The sequence below is a fragment of the Artemia franciscana genome, chromosome 8 (assembly GCF_032884065.1).
Source record: "Artemia franciscana chromosome 8, ASM3288406v1, whole genome shotgun sequence".
Lineage (NCBI taxonomy): Eukaryota > Metazoa > Arthropoda > Branchiopoda > Anostraca > Artemiidae > Artemia > Artemia franciscana.
The window spans coordinates 1,705,859-1,725,706 of NC_088870.1; the positions used below are offsets into that span (position 1 = coordinate 1,705,859).

The 19,848-nt window shown below is 36.0% G+C and overlaps 1 protein-coding gene across 4 annotated transcripts in view; it reads right to left on the reverse strand.

The window, feature by feature from the left end:
* Positions 1 to 19,848, reverse strand: part of LOC136029864 (B-cell receptor CD22-like) — a 214,798-nt gene that overhangs the window by 58,373 nt on the left and 136,577 nt on the right. For all 4 annotated transcript variants that reach the window (XM_065708323.1, XM_065708322.1, XM_065708321.1 and 1 more), the window contains exons 6-7: positions 19,357 to 19,508; positions 435 to 573 (exon numbers count right to left, since the gene is read on the reverse strand). In XM_065708323.1, the coding sequence (XP_065564395.1) occupies positions 435 to 573; positions 19,357 to 19,508 (291 nt within the window). The remainder of the gene's footprint in view (positions 1 to 434; positions 574 to 19,356; positions 19,509 to 19,848) is intronic.

Consider the following 19,848-nt stretch of genomic DNA (forward strand, 5'->3'; position numbering starts at 1 on the left):
ATTTTTGAACCTTACTTGCCGTTTTTTTGGGAATTAGGAGATGAACTTTGTATATACCTCGACCGTTTAGACGGTCTTTGCAAGGGATTATTTATTTTTGAACTTTGAATATCAGGTACGTTGTTCTTCATTCCAACTGAGTTTCTTAACTTGGGAGTACTTGACAAAATAGCCTAAGAGCACGTGCGAGTGGAATGTCCACTTTTCTTATTCCGAAATAATAGGAGGGTGGTCAAATTATGTAACCTACTAATTTTGCGTTATTCAGTACAAAAAAATCTTTCTTTATAAGTTTTTCCACCATTAGACAAAAATTGACACAGAGACAATCAGGTTTGGACAGACGGACTGAGAGACAGACAGACCCTTGTGCATTTTAAAATAAAAAAGTGTGACTCGTTGATAAGATTATTTAAACAAGTGAGAAAACGTACAATATACACTTAGCTCCAAAATGTCTTCAAGGGTTTCATCTTCCATAGACATGTTCGATGCTCGACATTCGATATTTTTTCCATCATCTTCCCAACTTGGAACAAATTTCATTCGACTTACTGTTTGGCCATTTTCTTCCTTCAAAAAAAGAATTGAGTTCTAAGCATATAAACAAGCTTCCTTAGGACAACATGTGGTAATATAAGGCAAGAGATGGGTTCAGATACGAAATCTATCTATATATATATATATATAAAAATAAGTTGTTTGTGTGGCGACTGACGTCATGCTTGTGTGTCGACTAACGTCATGTTTGTCGACTGACGTCATTATAAGGATTGAGCATTATGCCGTTATGAAGTTGTTTGTCGACTGACGTCATGTTTGTTATCACGTCAAAGGCTTTGTATATGACGTCATTATAAGTATATAAGAAGGCCTTTCAAAGAGAAATTTTTAATATAGATCTTAAAATGACAGAAGAACCTACAATGGCAGAAGAAAAAACCGAGGAAGCTGCTCAAAGAGCTAATGTCAAAAGGCTTGCGGCTAATAGAGAAAGTAAGAAAAGAAAGCGTGCCGAGGAATCACAACATCAAAGTGAAATGTTTAATATAGATCTCAAAATGACAGAAGAACCTACAATGGTAGAAGAAGCAGCCGAGGAGGCTGCTCAAAGAGCTAATGCCAAAAGGCTTGCGGCTAATAGAGAAAGTAAGCTAAGAAAGCGTGTCAAGGAATTACAACAACAGCGTGAAAACAGGCTTGTGGCTAATAGAGAAAGTATGAAAAGAAAGCGTGCCGAGGAATCACAACAACAGCGTGGAAACAGGCTTGCGTCTCAAAGAGGAATCACCAAAAGAAAGCGTGCCGAGGAATCACGAGAGCAGCCTGAAACAACCTGGGCAGCGAGTGTCAAAACTTATAAAAACCGAAAATGATAGCGATGATGGTTGGGTTTGGGATTTTGACTTGGATAAGGTCATCAACGCTTACCAGATTTTTAGTTAAAAAAACAAAGGTTTGGCTATGTGTATTTTATAGTGACGAAAAACAAGTCAAGGTAAAACAAACCAAACAACTTGAAAGTGATACCAATGATTAAAAAAACAACGTTGAAAGGACTATCGTTTCCCAGTTGCAACATCTTTTACACATAAATAATAATTTAGTGCTTCTGTTCAATACAGCAATCGAATTGATGCCTACTGATACACAACTATCAACGAAGTAGCAATCGGTATGGTTAGTGATTTGTATATGACGTCAAAGGCTTTGTATATGTCGTCATTATAAGTATATAAGGAGGCGTTTCAAAGAGAAATTTTTATTAAACTCATCGATACTGCGATGCCCTACCATATCTTATCATTTTTTGGGATGGAGCCGACGGCTATCACTTTAATATTAAATTTATAAATCCAGCCACTAACAAAGAAATGGATAAGAAATGCAGCGTAATGGCCTATAATATACCCCACCGAACACGGCTAGAAAGATCAGATATGACCTTGGACTTTACAACAGAAATTTATAACTGCACTTTAGTTATGATTGAAGATTTGTGCTTATCTTTTGCAAACAAACTTCTGAAGCATTTGGGAATGCCTTCACCTAATCGTACTGCTTCTATTTCTACATGTGTAGAATGGGATCGTGAATGAAGTTACAACACAATGGATGTATTGTCGTATGTTACAGACCGGGACACAAATGACAAGCGGGACACGGGGAATATAAATGACGACCGGGACACTCAAAGAGAATTTACAGACCGAGACACCGGGACACAAATGACGATCGGGACACAGGGAATATAAATGATGACCGGGACACAGGGACACAATTACAACGGGGACACCGGAAGGGCACATGGGGGACATATAAATGACGACGGGGACACAGGGAATATTCAATTAGCAATTACCATCAACAAAGCCCAAGGGCAATCATTAGAAAAATGTGGTATAGACCTGAATACGGATTGTTTTCCCATGGACAATTATATGTTGCATGTTCAAGAGTCGGTAAACCTGACAATCTATTTGTATGCACAGACAATGGGATAGCGAAGAATATTGTATATTCGCAAGTTTTACGTAGTTAAAAAGATATATATATATATATATATATATATATATATATATACATATATATATATATATATATATATATATATATATATATATATATATATATATATATATATATATATATATATATATATATACAACACAATATATATATATATATATATATATATATATATATATATATATATATATATATATATATATATATATATATTCACAGGTGGAACACAGGGACACAACTACAATGGCGCGTAACTAATATGGTGCGTAACGACTTACGCACGCGGGGGGGATTTCGGGGGTGGTGCGAACGTGGACTTGGCAAACGTGGACTTGGGCACTCTTATATAATGGGGAGGGGGCTCAGTATTCTTGTCTTCAGGTTCGGCTAATGGTAATGTATTGTAGAAGGTTGGTTGCCCAGTTCCTTCAAATGTCAAGACCTGGCTTTAGCCACATACCATGACCGGATGCTCTAGCGACATAAAATGACTTGACGTTGTGTGGATGCACAGAAAGGTACTTGCCAAGGTGCTGTTTCCATTCCTGCGCGTTTTCGAGCTCAACAACCGAAAACTTAGCCCATGAGGTTCAAACCGTCGAAGAGTGAAAAGTAAAAATATAAAATCTTGCTGAACCGGATTATATAAAATGCAATCTTTGTACAGCTCAAATAATGTTGAACTAAGTTAGCTTTTCTGTCAGGGTTCTAAGGAACAAAACACAAAATGGATCAGTCAGTTGAAAAGATAGTTCTCTAATGCTCTGCAGAAGAAAACAGTCATATCATATTTCATTGATTGACTGGGTTTCTCAAGAAAGGGAACAAAGGAAGAATGGGAAAGTCTTTAAAAAGTAGAGAAAAATTTGACATTGTCAGTAACAGAATTTATTTGAAAACTTTTTTTACGCTCAAGTACATCAGCAAAGCATAAGAAAAAAATATTGTATTTGTCTCGGTCAATACAGACAACGGTCACCATAGCATAATTACCATCTAATAGTAGCTTAGCTAAGCAATGTTGGCTAAAGCAAGTGGCCCTATTACAAGCTGGTTATAGTAAGATATTCAGCTACAGACTCAGGAAATTCTTAGGGTTTATGATAAAAATTAAATTTTACAATCCAACTGGTAAAAAATATCTGCAATCTGAGCGCGTAGAGAAATCGTATTTCAGAACGATAAGTGAATAGTTGGAAGTTGAAAATTTTACCACCCATTTTTATTAAGAATTGAAGGAAAGTTATTTCGAGATATTACCAATTTTTTACTTTTATATTACCCTTTCTCTCTCTACCCACAAAAATTCAACCATCAGATTTTTTGGGGTGTCTGTCAAGGAAATCACAATCAAATACTAGAGACTAAATTAGAAAAATGAGAATGAACCAGCTGTGTGACTTCTTTGAAAAAGAAAATTTTTGAAAAAAAATTTGAAAAAGAAAATCTAATGCAGCGCCAAATACAGACATGCTTAAGGCTTTTATATTTTTCCTAGAATCTGACAATAGAAAATTGATATCCCTCAATTGTAATAGGATTCTGAATATAACATTCCGAATACGAAATCGTAATCTATATATATATAAAAATAAGTTGTTTGTCTGTAGACTGACGTCATATTTGTGTGTCGACTGACGTCATTATAAGGATTGGGCATTATGCCATCATGAAGTTGTTTGTCGACTCACGTCATGTTTGTCGACTGACGAAATTACAGACTGGGACACAAATGACGACCGGGACACCGGGACACAGGGAATATAAATGACGACCGGGACACTCAAAGAGAATAATAAATAATCTCCTCAAGGAGGGAATATAATGACGACCGGGACACAGGGACAAAACTACAACGGGGACGCCGGGGGAACAGGGGGATATATAAATGACGACGTGGACACAGGGAATGTTCGATTAGCAATCATCGTCAGCAAAGCTCAAGGGCAATCATTAGAATAGTGAGGTATAGATCTGAATGCGAATTGTTTTTCCCATGGACAATTATATGTTGCATGTTCAAGAGTCGGTAAACCTGACAATCTATTTATATGTACAGACAATGGGACAGCGAAGAATGTTGTATATTCGCAAGTTTTACGTAGTTAAAAACATATATAGATATATCTATCTATATTCATAGGTGGGACACAGGAACACAATTACAATGGCGCGTCACTGATATGGCGCGTAACGACTTACGCGTGCGGGGGGCTGGGGGTGGTGGTGGCACGAAGCGCCCCCAACAACTAGGTGTTGGGGTGGCGCGAAGCGCCACCCCAACAGCTAGTAGCCTTTATAAAGATACAAAATTATTGAATCCGAACAGGCCTTTTGTCATCGCAAGTAAATATATTTCATATTTTAGTATATTGGACATTTCGGTTTTGAAAATTCAATTTGCATCACGTGACTTAAATTTTTGTTATAATTTGAAAATTTAAAACACAAAAGACACAACTCAGACATTAGCCCCATTTTAATCAAATTTGTTTAAATGCGAAAACCTCACCTACTATAAGCTATGATGATCAGAATGTAGGGATCCTCGCCTCCCGCATAGGTTTGATTGAATACAGTCACCAAAAGGGTACATCTTGGGCACTTGCTTTGAGTTTTCATCAGGTTTCTTACCACTAACTGTTTGAAAGCGTCTATAGAAAAATCTACTGCTGTAAATGACTCATAACAGCTAGCTGATTTTAGAAATTGAATTATTAGTGGTATTGTCTATATCTTGATCCTGAAGGGTCTGAAAAAATTTAATCCATATCCAGAGGAGGCTCATTTACTACAAAAGAAGCATACTCACTGCCTGTTACAAAAAAATAGAATACACCTACATTTTCCGAGGTTAAGCTGATTATCATTTAACGATTCTGAAATCAAACAGTTCGTGGTAACGAGCTGTAGAAAGGAGCGACCGGCTCAATAGTAACCGAAACTCTAAAAAATGGAATTTTGATACCAATAGTTACATCAAAAGAATTGCATTTTATTGCTGATTTTAAATATATAAGTTTCATCAAGATCAGTTTTACCCATCAAAAGTTATGAGCCTGGGAAAATTTGCCTCTTTTGAAAAAATAGGGAGAACCACCCCCTAAAAGTCATAAAATCTTAACGAAAATCACACCATCAGACTCAGCGTATCAGAGAACCATTAGTGTAGAAGTTTCAAGATCCTATCTACAAAAATGTGGAATTTCGCATTTTTTGCCAGAAGACAGATCACGGATGCGTGTTTATTTTTTTTGTTTTTTTGTTGTTTTTTTTCCAGGAGTGATCGTATCGACTGAGTGGTCCTAGAATGTAATGAAAGGGCTCATTCTAACGGAAGTGAAAAGTTCTAGTGCCATTTTTAAGTGACCCAATTTCTAGGCCCCCTCCCACACTCATTTTTTTTCAAAAGTCACCGGATAAAAATTCTGAGATAGCGATTTTATTCACCAAAATAAGTCGAAAAACCTAATAACTATGTCTTTAGGGACGACTTACTCCCCCGCAGTCCCAGCGGGAGGGGCTGCAAGTTACAAACTTTGACCTGTGTTTACATATAGTAATGGTTACTGGGAAGTGTATAGGCGTTTTCAGGGGGATGTTTTGGTTTAGGGGGAGAGTTGAGGGGTGGGCTACGTGGGAGGATATTTCCATGGAGAAACTTCTCATGAGGGAAGAGAACTTCAATGAAGGGGCGCAGGATTTTCTAGCATTATTTGAAAAAGCAATGAAAAAGTAAATATGAAAAGTTTTTTTCTACTGAAAGTAAGGAGTAGCATTAAAACTTAAAACGAACAAAAATAATTACGCATATGAGGGGTTTACCTCCTCGTTATACCTCACTCTTTACGCTACCGTATTTTTAGTAATTTCAACTATTTATTCTACGGCTTTTGTGATTCAGAGGTCATTCTTAAGGAATTGGGACAAAATCTAAGCTTTATTGTAAAGAGCGAGGTATCGACGAGGGTTAAACCCTCTCATATACGCAATAAAAACATACGAATATAGAAGGTCGTTACGTAAGTTAATTCGTAAGTTACGTATATTTTTTACCAATGAAAACGTTTGTAAAAAATTTAAAGTTCTAGTTGCTTTTTAAAGTAATCAAAAACTTGGAGGGCAACTAGGCCTCCTCCCTCACTCCTTTAATCTCAAAATCTTCCGATTAATTCCAATTAATGAATATACAAATTTCGTTTTAATTATTTATGTGCGGAGAGCCAAGATCAAAACATGCATTAATTCAAAAACGCCCAGAAATTAAAAAAAAACAAGTTTTTTTAAATGAAAGTAAGAGCAACATTAAAACTTAAAACGAACAGAAATTACTCCGTATATGAAAGAGCTTTTCCTCCTCAACGCCCCGCTCTTTACGCTAAAGTTTCTTATTGTTTTAAGTATAGAGTAAGGAGGAGAGTTGAGGAGGAAACGCTCCTTTCATATACGGAGTAATTTCTGTTCGTTTTAGATTTTAATGTTGCTCCTTACTTTCATTTAAAAAAACTTGTTTTCTTTATTTAATTGCTAGAAAAAAAAACCTAGAATCAGTAAACTATAGAGTGATACTAAAATCACATTAGAACTAGAAAGCGTATTCACAAGGAAGACTTTACACTTAAATTTGTGCTAATTTAAATTTTACATAATAAGATAATGGTAATGTATAAGCTAAAGAATACAGTAATACTAATTGTAGGCTAATAATACTAATAAGAATACAAGATAAAAAAAATCAATCTAATTTTTTTTCTATGAATAGTATCTAATCTTGAAGACAACAGTTAAATCTTCGTATAAAAGACCTATTCCTGTCCAAAAAGATTTGAAAAAGAATAAAACCGTTCGAAACTTTTTTTATTTAAGGCCGTAAATTATTCCAAATATCCAGCCTATTCATCCTTTTGAAATTTGAGGTAAAATAAAAGCACAAATATACATTGAAAACGTGTTTTGATTCCATAAAAGTAAACCATAAAGTTTCTCGTTGATCGCAGAGGGGTTGATAGGGGTTACATCCGCTTGCTTTTCAGGGTAGTATCTGTTCGCATTGAGTTGTAAAGTTACTCTTTTCTTTCATAGAGACAATTCTATATGGGAGGGGGGGGGCTAGATTTGATGTTTGCTAATAAATTCTTCCAGTAGCCCAATGGGATTCATCCCGTTAGACCACAGGTTCAAAAGTAAAGTTGTCATCTTACACTCAAGAACTTGCTTTTTATGTTTAAAGAATTTTATCTCCTTGCTTGTCTACTTTTTTGATATTTTGTTTGATTTTTTAGCTAAAAGATACTCGGCAATTGTAGCAGGTACTGCTGCCCCCTCACCATCCCTCTCTCAAAGCTGGAACAAGACGGATGATTGAAAACATTGAGTGAATTAAATACTTTGAAAGAAGTACGAAAATGAAGCAGTGAACCAAAATTACTGATATAATATTTAGGTCTGAAGTAAAAAACTTCAAATTTTTTTCCAATTGAGAATTGCTATCACTCGTTCAGCTCTTCTGTCTATAAATCATCTTGTCCATAAATTCAGCTAATAAATCTTGCCCATCATTTGAGTTAATACCAAACTAAACACCCGGAACCTAACTACCAAAGGCTAAGAAATTTAGCTCAGAAGTTTAGTTAATACCAGACTCAATATCTCGATTTAAAATATTCAGAAAACAAAGTATGAATGTCTAGAAAACCTAGCTGATAAAATAAAAAATTTGTAAGATAAAGATTACAAACCACAAGTTTCTGATTAACCAAAGTAACCAGAAGAAGGCCATAAAATAACCATCAGAATATCAAACTAACCATCCCAAATCATAAGTTTCAGATCATAAGTTTCAAGAGTTTCAAACTACAAGTTTCAAGTAACACACGTCAGTGAAAGGCTGAGAGGTAAAGTAAGAGGTAAGAAAGGTAAAGAGAGGTAGAGAAAAAAGCCATAACATCAAACGAAACACCCCACACCATAAGTTTCAGACAATAAACATCAATGGAAGGCTAAGAAGTCAAGCTGAGCAAACAGCAGAGTTATAACTTAAAGAGACGAAAAAATTGTGTTATTTTGTGCGTATTTCCTACAGGTGCTACAACTTCCTTAACCTTGCGCTTTAGTTTACGCTTACGCTTTAGTTTAAGCTTTAGTTTACATTTACGCTTTACTTTATGGTTTAGCTTACGGTTACGCTTTACTTTAAGCTTTAGTTTACGCTTACACTTTACTTTACGCTTTAGTTTACGCTTACGCTTTACTTTACGCTTTAGTTTACGCTTACGCTTTACTTTAGGCTTTAGTTTAGCTGTTGTTTTCCAGAAGATACTTGGGAGTTGAATAAAAACAAACAGTTGGTTTTGCAGGCACTTAATTTACCGATTGCCTTTGCAAACATTTTGGCTGCCAAATTCATTGTTGGTAGCAAAATTCTATAAAATACAGTTTGAAAAGACACAAACGCTAAAGAAACCGGCTTTTTGTGCTTATTCCAAACATATGAAACTGAACAGTTTAGCCACCCATTAAAACCTATTAGCATTAAAAATTTGCAAACTTCTAAAATATGAGGGGATGGTGTTCAATCTGAAAAAAATTACAACTGACACAGATTGCAAAAACTACAAGCCTGAAAAATCTAAAGAGGATTTTTAAATCCCTTGGAAGTAAAATATGTCAGAAGAAATATCACGGGAATAAAATGTAAGTTATGATCCTAAAAATCCTTTTTTGACACTGCTGACCTTTTTCCAAACATCAAACAAAACATGCCAAATCACAAGTTACAGACAACAAACACACACACCTGCTAAAGGCTAAGAAACATAAATCATAGCAAATTAAATACTTGCAATCAGAGGTATCAGACAATACACACCTGCGAAAGGCTAGGAAACCTAGCATAGAAAAGCTGGAACTTGCAAACTAAACACCTCAAATCATAAGTTGCGGACAACACACACACACACACCTGCTAAAGGCTAGGAAACATAAATCATAGCAAATTAAATACTCGAAATCAGAGGTATCAGGCAATACGCACCTGCCAAAGGCTAGGATACCTAGCATAGAAAAGCTGGAACTTGCAAACTAAACACCCCAAATCATAAGTTGCGGAAAACACACACACATACCTGCTAAAGGCTAAGAAACATAAATCATAGCAAATTAAATACTCAAAATCAGAGGTATCAGACAATACACACCTGCCAAAGGCCAGGATACCTAGCATAGAAAAGCTGAAAATCGCAACCTAAACATCCCAAATCCAACTTCCAGACAACAGACACCTACGAAAGGCTAAGAAACTTAGCACAAAAAGCCTCAAAGTAGCCAACTAAATACCCTAAATAATAAGTTTCAGACCACACACATGCGGAAACCAAAGAATTTAGCTCATAAAAGTCCAAATTAGCAAACTAAAGATCCAAACCATAAGTTTCAGACAAGTCAAAGAACAAAAAAATTAAACATCCCCTATCTAGAATTAGGAACTACGTTTTTTAGGCTTTTGTAAGTGCAGTTTCGGTATTTGTTTTAAAGTTCAATTTTTGTATTATCCTTCGGTATTTTATCTGTATTTTTTTATTATTGTATACTATAGAGGGTCTGGTGGAAACCTCGGCCAAAAAATTTTCATTGTTCTTTTTATTTTTTCACTGGCTGTTAATATCTTCGCTTCTCTCTTCTTACAATTTTTTCATTTTCTTTAGGTGCCACTTTAAAACATATTCTGCGAGGTGATGTACATCAAAATGACAGATGCAACTAATAATCGTGGTTATCCTACAGTATAACATAGAATCTATGTGTGAACGGAGACTGAGTTAGAAGGGGGCCAAATATTTCAAACCATCGGCTTGGTCACTCGGGACCCAGGGATTTAACCCAGAAGTAGCAACACGCTGCAGGGCCAAAGGAAGGACCTCTAATAATCAAGAAGTATCATTAACCCGACACAAAACATATAAGTGCAAAGCCTATACTATCTCTTCACCCACTTTCATGTATAGAACAAATATACGGGTTATATTATTGTTTGAGGGTTCTTTGTTATTTTTTGTCGCTATTCACAAAACAACAAATATATTTAGAAGTGCTATAGCTACTACGTGTATGCAGAGTATGATGGGAATATCAAATTAATGATTAAATTGGATTTTTCTCATAGTATATGTGCCAGCGAAAACTTGTTAAATAGGCCTGCTCTTCGGCATGTATGTTTTGTTTCTCAGGCACAGAAAAAAATTGTTACGGAGAATACCCTGATCTTTTTTTTTAAAAAGGGAGAAACCAATACATTTTTACGCATAAAATAGATGGCTGTAAAAAAGTTAGGAGAGGGCCAAGTTCCATCCGAATACTGAGGTCTAGTTGTCCCTTTCAAGTGCGAGCTGAAAAAATAACACCCATATATTTTTAAAAATAAATGTTATACATCGACCTAAAAAAATCCAAAAAATACTTCACTCCTCGTGCAATTTCCTAGTTATGTTTATCTTTTTAGAAAACGGGATTAATTACTGAGATAAATTTTAATTTAATTCGGGAGATTTTTTTAATCCCAGAGAGCATCTTCTTATAACATGTTTTTACAGAACTAACCACCAAAATATACTAAGACTCCACCTCCACCTCGCTACGCTAACGTTTCTCCATTGTTTTTTATCTTGTTTTCCTTTTTATCTCGATTTTTCTCCTAAAATTAAACCGTCTTTCATTAATTTTTAAACAGAAGTTTAAATAATAAAATCAATTATGTCCTAATTAACGAACCCCTTTAAATAATAAAAAAAGTTATGCGCTTTAAGGACAAGGGCCACAGCAGAGCTCCCCATACATAAGAAGTCATTTTTCTTGTCGTTCCAGATGGGGGACTGTAATTCTCCTTAAAGGAGTTTTTGGCTACGCAAATTCTAACCTGACTTACTTGACTTAGAGCTCCTGCTTGTGGTCAAGCGTAGAGAGAGATGAAAGAACGGTCCTGCGCAAGCGTGTCTGCTTCTTGAAGATCAGTTCCGATCATGGAGAGAGATTGGGTATGGCTTTCCCACCATCTGAACCGGTGTCTTCCCCAAGGTCTGTTCAAGCCATATTCAGGGGTATCAAAATTGAAAAGTGTTTTGACAGTTGCTTCTGCTGGCATGCAAATTCAGTGGTCAAATTAGTATAAGGTTCTTATGATGATTTTATGAGAATTGAGGGTTTGATCCATTAGTGTCAGCAGTGGGGTGTTCCAAACGAAGTCTTTCCACTTGATCCCTTCGATTCATTTTTTGAAGTTTGGTTGGGCAACATCTATGGCATCACGAACAGAAGCAGCAGCCGACCAAGTTTCAGCACCGTAGAGAAGGACTTGCGTTAGAATGGTGTTGTAGATCTACTTTTTGTCTTTTGTCTGAAGTTGGGCTTTGACCGCACGGAACGACGTGATCAAGCCATAATACACACGGCTTTAGCGATGGGTGACTGGATTTCAGATTTGATTGAGCCGTTGTATGAAACGGCAGATCAAAGGTAAGTAAAAGACTCGACAACTTCAATAGTGAGTCCTAATACGTTGAATGCTTGTGATTCGGCAGAATTACCTGCCGGGTTGAGGATCATTATTTTTGCTTTTTACCAGCTAATATGTAGTCCCACTTTCAAGGCTTCTTCCGACAGTGCATTGAGGGCTCCCATGCATTCAGCTAAATATGTGAATATCAGGGCAATATCAACTGCACCATCAACTAAGACTCTATGGCTGTATCATGTCCAAATCGGAGCAGATTCATTTTCCGACCCATGACATAATCAATCACCACGTTCAAAAGTTCAGGAAATAGCAGCACAGCCTTTCCATACACAATTATCTATTTTGAATTGTGGACTTCGGCAACCACTAACCTGGACAGAACTTTTTGTATCAGTGTAGAGCACCATGAACAGGCGGTAGCATTTTTCAGGTAGACCTGTTTGTTGTAGTATTGGCCAAAGAAACTCACGATCGACTGATTCAAAAGCTGCTTTAAATTCAACAAAGGCAATAAATGATTTACGATGGAACACACGGGCTTTCTCGGTGACATTGCGAATAGCTTGTATCTGCTCAGTTGTGGATCTGTTGGACATGAAGCTTGCTTTCTGAATAGTAGCACTTATGGATGAACTTAATAATAGCACTTATGGATGAACTGGATACTTCTATCAAATATCGTCACGGTGAATAGTTTCCCAGGAACAGACAGGAGAATGATTCCTCTCTAGTTTGGGAAATCGCATCGGGTATCTTTGTGCTTCCATTAAGGAAGGATTATCCCTTCCTTCCAATCTTCCGCTTTCAATCTTCCAGCTTTCCCACCATCTGAACCGGTGTCTTCCCCAGGGTTGGTTCAAGCCATGTTCAGGGTATGATTAAAATTGAAAATTGTTTTGACAGGTGCTTCTGGTGGCATGCAAATTCAGTGGCCAAATCAGTGTAAGGTTCTTACGACGAGTTGATGAGAATTGACGGTCTGATTCGTTAGTTTCAGCAGTCGGGTGTTCAAGACGAAGTCTTACCACTTGATCATTTCGATTCATTTTAAAAAGTTTGTTAGGGTGGCAACATCTATGGCATCACGAATAAAAGCAGCAGCCGGCCAAGTTTCAGCAATGTAAAGAAGGAATTGCGTTACAATGGTGTTGTAGATCCACTTTTGTTTTTCAACTGACGTTGGGCTTTGACCACACGGAACGACATGATCAAGCCATAATACACACGACTTTAGCGATTGGTAACTGGACTTCCCTTTTGATTGAGCCGTTATCTGAGACAGCAGATCAAAGATAAGTAAAAGACTCGACAACTTCAATAGTGCACCCTAATACGTTGAATGCTAGTGATTTGGCAGAATTACTTGTCTGGTTGAGGATCATTATTTTTTGCTTTCTGCCAGCTAATATGTAGTTCCACTTTCAAAGCTTCTTCCGACAGTGTATTGAGGGCTGCCATACTTTCATATTACAGAAGTGAATATCAGGGCCATATCAACTACACTATCGACTAGGGTCCTATCACCGTATTTATGTCCGAATCAGAGCAGATTCATTTTTTGACCCATGAGATAATCAATTACAACGTTGAAAAGTTCAGGAGAAAGCAGCACAGCATTTCTATACGCCATTATCTATTTCGAATTGTGGACTTCGGCGACCACAAACCTGGACAGAGCTTTTTGTACCAGTGAAGAGCGCCATGAACAGGCGGTAGCATTTTTCAGGTAGACCTGCTTTTTGTAGTATTAGCCGTTGAAACTCACAGTCGACTGATTTAAAGACTGCTTTAAAGCCAACAAAGACAATAAATGATGCACTATTGAACTCACGGGCTTTCTCGGTGACATGGCAAATAGCTTATATCTGCTCAGTTGTGGATCTGTTGGGCATGAAGCTTTCCTGCTGGATAGTAACACTTATGGATGAACTGAATAGTAGCACTTATGGATGAACTGGATACTTCTATCAAACATCGTTACGGTGAATAGTTTCCCAGGAACAGCGAGGAGAGTGATTCCTCTCTAGTTCGGGAAATTGCATCGAGTATCTTTGCACTTCCATTAAGGAGGGATTAGCCCTTCCTTCCAATCTTCCGGTTTTAATTTCGCTGACCTGGAAAGGAAGAACAGTGCGTGCAGCCAAAGTAGCATTTCCTGTCCTCCAAAATTTTAAGTCGCTTGACAGTGAACCTGCAGGTTCTTGGTGCCTTGTTGTTCTTCATTCTACGCAGGGCATTGTTTTATCTCTTCTATCAAAGAAGAATCAGGCTCTGGTAGATTTTCACATGTTATTTGCTGGGTGGACGCTGCTGGGTTTGGATCAACGTCTATTCTTTAAGTGTTTAGTAGCTTTGCAAAGTGCTCCTTCCATCTATTAAGTTGCGCGTTTTTATCCTCTAGCATTTCGCCAAAAACCGACTTAACTGCACCTATCCTTGGTGGTTTTCCATCGCTATGGTCTCTGACATGCTTGAAAGGCGACATGACATCATATTTCGTGCCACATCTTCTAGCTCTTATGCTTCTTTATTAACAAATTGTTGCTAATCACAGTGAATAATTTTGTTTCTGATCTCGTTTTGTCAGATTTAGGAGAGAGTATCCCTGGAAGCTACGCTTCCCGACGCTGTTCAGTGATCTGCAGTTCTTCTTGCGATAGCCAAGGCTTCTTTGAATACATCTTGCGATCGATGATATTAGTAGCAACCTGTAATACACAGTTTATATATGTCTGCCAGAACATGTCCGGGTCAACTAGGATATTCAGGCATTCAAAATTGTTCTGACTTTGAACTGAGTACTTTTGGTGGAATGCCTCAATTTTTACTTGTTGGGGTCCAGCATTGGCTTGCGTCGTACTGAAGACCAGGCTTTAAGACGCAGGCGAAAGTTCGTGGCAACTAATCTATGGTCAGTATTCCCTATCTCAGCGCACAGATATGTTCTACGATTCGTCATTAATGAACGCCATCTTTGGTTGTGTATAATATAGTAGATCATCTTTCGTACACACCCGTAATTTCTTTAGCATGTTGGATTATAGAAGTCTTTCCTCTGAAACACTGTGTTAGCAATGGCCAGCTCGTGCATAGTGCACTGGTCGAAGAGTCGGGTCCGATCTTCGTTCAAAGAGTCGATACCCGTTACAATTAGGAATTTAGAAGCTCCAATGGAGTTTTGATTATATAGATTGCTCGGTTAAACATAATCGAAAACCGGAAACGTTTTTTTTGAAATTTTTTTTCTGAATCGGAAACCGATTCAGCTGTTGCAGAACACCTATTTGACTTTCCTAAGAGCAATATTTTATTTGATCAAAAAGAATTGTAGATACGTCTATAGGACTTTTGCAAAGTTTAAGAAAAACTATAGAAATAAGAAAATTATCTATTATCTATTATTATCTATTAGCATTAATAGAGATAAAGAGTATTTCAGGATTTCAGGATAAACTCATTTTAGGATGGTCTAATTAAAGAGCAGGTAAAATCCTAAATCAGTAGTGATTTACGTAGTTGTCCTGGAACAAGTAATAAACTTGTGAACAAAAGTCACAACGAGTTCAAAGCTGGAAAAAGTCAACGAACTGCAGCTAAACTAGCAAACAAAAAATATACTCAATTTATAATTCATGAATTTGTTTATTAACCTGTGAGATTTATTTAGGGGTGATGGACCTGGCGTTTGATGACCTTTTTCTGTTTGTTCAAGCAAATATAGTCTTCATTTTAAATAGATTCCCATTTATACACTGAATGTTGAGAGGAGTGACCCATGGTTTTAAAATAGACAATCGCTTTTGTTTTGTTTTTACTTTTTAACATCAGTGCTAGAAGTTTGTTTATAATTTGAGTTGTTCGTTTTAATTTTTTTTTATTTTCGTGTGTTTAGTTGTGTTTTTTTTTGGTGTGTTATTTTTTTAAAACACCTTTTTTTCGTTCTTTTCGTTGTTTTTGCATTAAGAAAGGCTCCCGGAAGTGGGGCCAAAATGTTTGAAATATGTTTTTTCTTTTTTTTTACGCTGAAGACACCCTGTTATATACGGTCGAAATATTTGTCGATTGTCGTTGATTCTCTTCGCTTTCATTTACTGGCCATACATCCGTTCGTCGTCTTTATATTCATTAAACTTTTACCACCAACATTAACCGAAATAAAAGCTGCCATTCCTGAATCAGCTTTAAATGACAATTCTCCCTCAGTTGATGTATTTCTTAAAATGTGTTTTAAAATTTTTGTTATTATGGACTAGGGCTGGTTCCTTACTAGGTTATGTTTGATGCTGCAGCGATGATATCATATAGAAGAGATGGTTATAAAAGTTTGAAAACTGCTATTGGCAAAAACAAAATTTTGCGCTTTTAGAAGAAAGGTGTCACAAAATTAGAAAGAAAGGCGTCAACAAAATTATGAGAAACGTGTCTTTCAAATGGTTTTCCAACTTTAAAAAGGATTGAGCACACGTGGGTTTTGACAATTCAGAACAGTATAAAACTTAAAAATTCAGAAATCATTGCTGACTAGAATTGCCAGTGCAGATCGTTTTTCCAGCTGTCCCTTGCCCTAGGAAAACTTGTCTTTTCAAGTTCATGGGCAGGCTAGAAGATTTAATTAAATAACATGTTTTTCTTGTATAATATATATATATATATATATGAATATATATATATATATATATATATATATATATATATATATATATATATATATATATATATATATATATTTAACTAAGTAAAACTTGCGAATATACAACATTGTCTGTGCATATAAATAGCCCATTGCCCAATGTCTGTGCATATAAATAGATTGTCAGGTTTACCGACTCTTGAACATGCAACATATAACTGTCCATGGGAAAAATAATCCGTATTCAGATCTATACCTCATTATTCTAATGATTGCCCCTGAGCTTTGTTGATGGTGATTGCTATTCGAACACTCCCTGTGTCCCCGTCGTCATTTATATATCCCCATGTGGCCCCTCCGGCGTCCCCGTTGTAGATGTGTTCCTGTGTCCCACCTGTGAATATTGATATATATATATATATATATATATATATATATATATATATATATATATATATATATATATATATATATATATATATATATATATATACATATATATATATATATATATATATATATATATATATATATATTCAGATCTATACCTCATTATTCTAATGATTGCCCTTGAGCTTTGTTGATGGTGATTGCTAATTAAACATTCCCTGTGTCCCGGTCGTCATCTATATATCCCCCTGTGCCCCTCGGCGTCCCCGTTGTATTTGTGTCCCTGTGTCTCGGTCGTCATTTATATACCCTGTGTTCCGGTCGTTATTTGTGTCCTGGTAGTTATTTGTGTCCCGGTCGTTATTTGTGTCCCGTTGTCACGGTCTGTAATTTCTCTTTGAGTGTCCCGATGGTCATTTATATTCCCCGTGTCCCAGTCGTCATTTGTGTCACGGTGTCCTGGTGTGTAATTTCGTCAGTCGACAAACATGACGTATGTCGACAGACAACTTCATGACGGCATAATGCTCAATCCTAATAATGACGTCAGTCGACACACATGCATGACGTTAGTCAACACACAACATATATATATATATATATATATATATATATATATATATATATATATATATATATATATATATATATATATATATATATATATATATACATATATATATATACATATATATATATATATATATATATATATATATATATATATATATATATATATATATATATATATATATATATATATATATATACATATATATATATACATATATATATATATATATATATATATATATATATATATATATATATATATATATATATATATATGCATTTAGTTAAGTTCTATTTTTACTAATAAGCTAAACTAAACTATTCTTAACAAAATAAATATATCAAAATTGTGAACAAAACGAATTTGGGAGAAAAGGGGCATGGTGGAGTGCTAGCTGCCCTCCAATCTGTTTGGTCACATAGAAAGAGGATTAGAAATTTTATGCACCATTTGAATGAGACTCCTAGAGATATTCTAAAACCATGTGTTGGATACGATCACCCCTTGGGAAAAAAGCAAACAAACAAAAAATTAAAATAAACATTTATCCGTGATCTTTCTTCTGAAAAATTCCACATTTTTGCGGATGGGAACATGAAACCTCAACAACAGGTTTAGCTGATACTCTGAATATGATGGTGCGATTATCATTAAGATTCCTGTTTTTTTAGGGTTTTTTTCCCTTTCTCAAAATTCAGGCGAATATTATCAGGCTAGTAGCTTTCGATGGGTAACACCAAATTTAGTCAATCTCATATACTTAAAATCAATAAAATAAGCCTTATTCTTTTGACGTAACTATTGATATCAAAATCCCACTGGTGCCGTTTCACGCAGAGTTTGTTACCATGAACTGTATGAAAATCAAAATATGCTATTTGCATTCTAGTTGGGGTATGACAAATTTCTCAAGGATTGCCTAGGGTATTAATACAAAATTTTCAGGCATGTTCAGGGGGTTGTTCGTAAGTGATCAGTGGGTGATAGTCAGGCAAAATTTTCTGTCTCTCTAAATTAACCTTCTTATTCATACACAACGAGAAAAGGCTCTGGTGAAAAAGGACAAGAATGAGTTGGAAAGGAAGTAATAAATTGCGAGAAGAGAACATTTATCCGATAATCAGGGCCAGGGGCCCCCCATCTCCAACCTAGAAAAACTAGCCACTATCGCTTCTCATCGGTCAGATTCTCAAATGTTAATAAATCTGTCTCGTAATAGGGTGAAATCGGTGGAATAGGAAAATAAGATGGTATCAGAATTTTATGTTGCACTGCAATAAAACCGTTATGTTCTGGAAAGTTTCATAATTTTAGCAAACACTAAAACTAAAATTTTTTAATTTTAGCTACTTCCGTTTTTTTCAACTTTATTTTCGTTGTATATTCAGAAGATTTGAAATTTATTCTTGTCCTCCGATTCTCATAGACAAAGAAAGATCCCACCTGTCTACCTGTCTTTAATTTGTTTTAACCCACATTTCATTTTAAACAAATACGAGACTTACCTCCTGTCCATGCCTAGTGACTTACTCCCATATTAACAATTGCTCAATATTATTCAGATGTGAATAAATTTTCAATTTTAGCATTCCTATTAATAAAATACATTGCAGAGAATTTTATTGCCATGAAAGTCAGTAAGACCTCGGTTTTTCTTAGTAATCTTTCATTTGCATATATACAACTTTCTGATTATAATATCAGCAATAACCAGCGCGTACATACCTTCACAATGGCATTATCCAGTTGTGACTCTCCTTTCCACCAGCTTATTGTGGCTGGAGGGTTAGAGCCAGAAGATTGACAAACAAACTCATATTCCTTCCCTGCTGAGAGAGGTTTTCTACTGGTCAAAATCTTGGTTGATGCTGGTGGCACTAAAAAAAAGAGGTTTTCTGCAGAGAGAGGTTTTCTATTGGTCAAAATCTTGTTTGATGCTGGTGGCACTAAAAAAAGGAGGTTTTCTGCTGAGGGAGGTTTTCTACTGGTCAAAATCTTGATGCTGGTGGCACTAAAAAAAGAGGTTTTCTGCTGAGGGAAGTTTTCTACTGGTCAAAATCTTGGTTGATGCTGGTGGCACTAAAAAAAAGCAATGGGCTTAAGACGTATGACTGAAACCCATCTAACGCTCAATTGTGGTGAGCCCGTACTACTATAAGCTGTAAAAGCTGTTATAATTAATGCCTCTTCACAAATACGTTCAAGTTAGCTCAATTT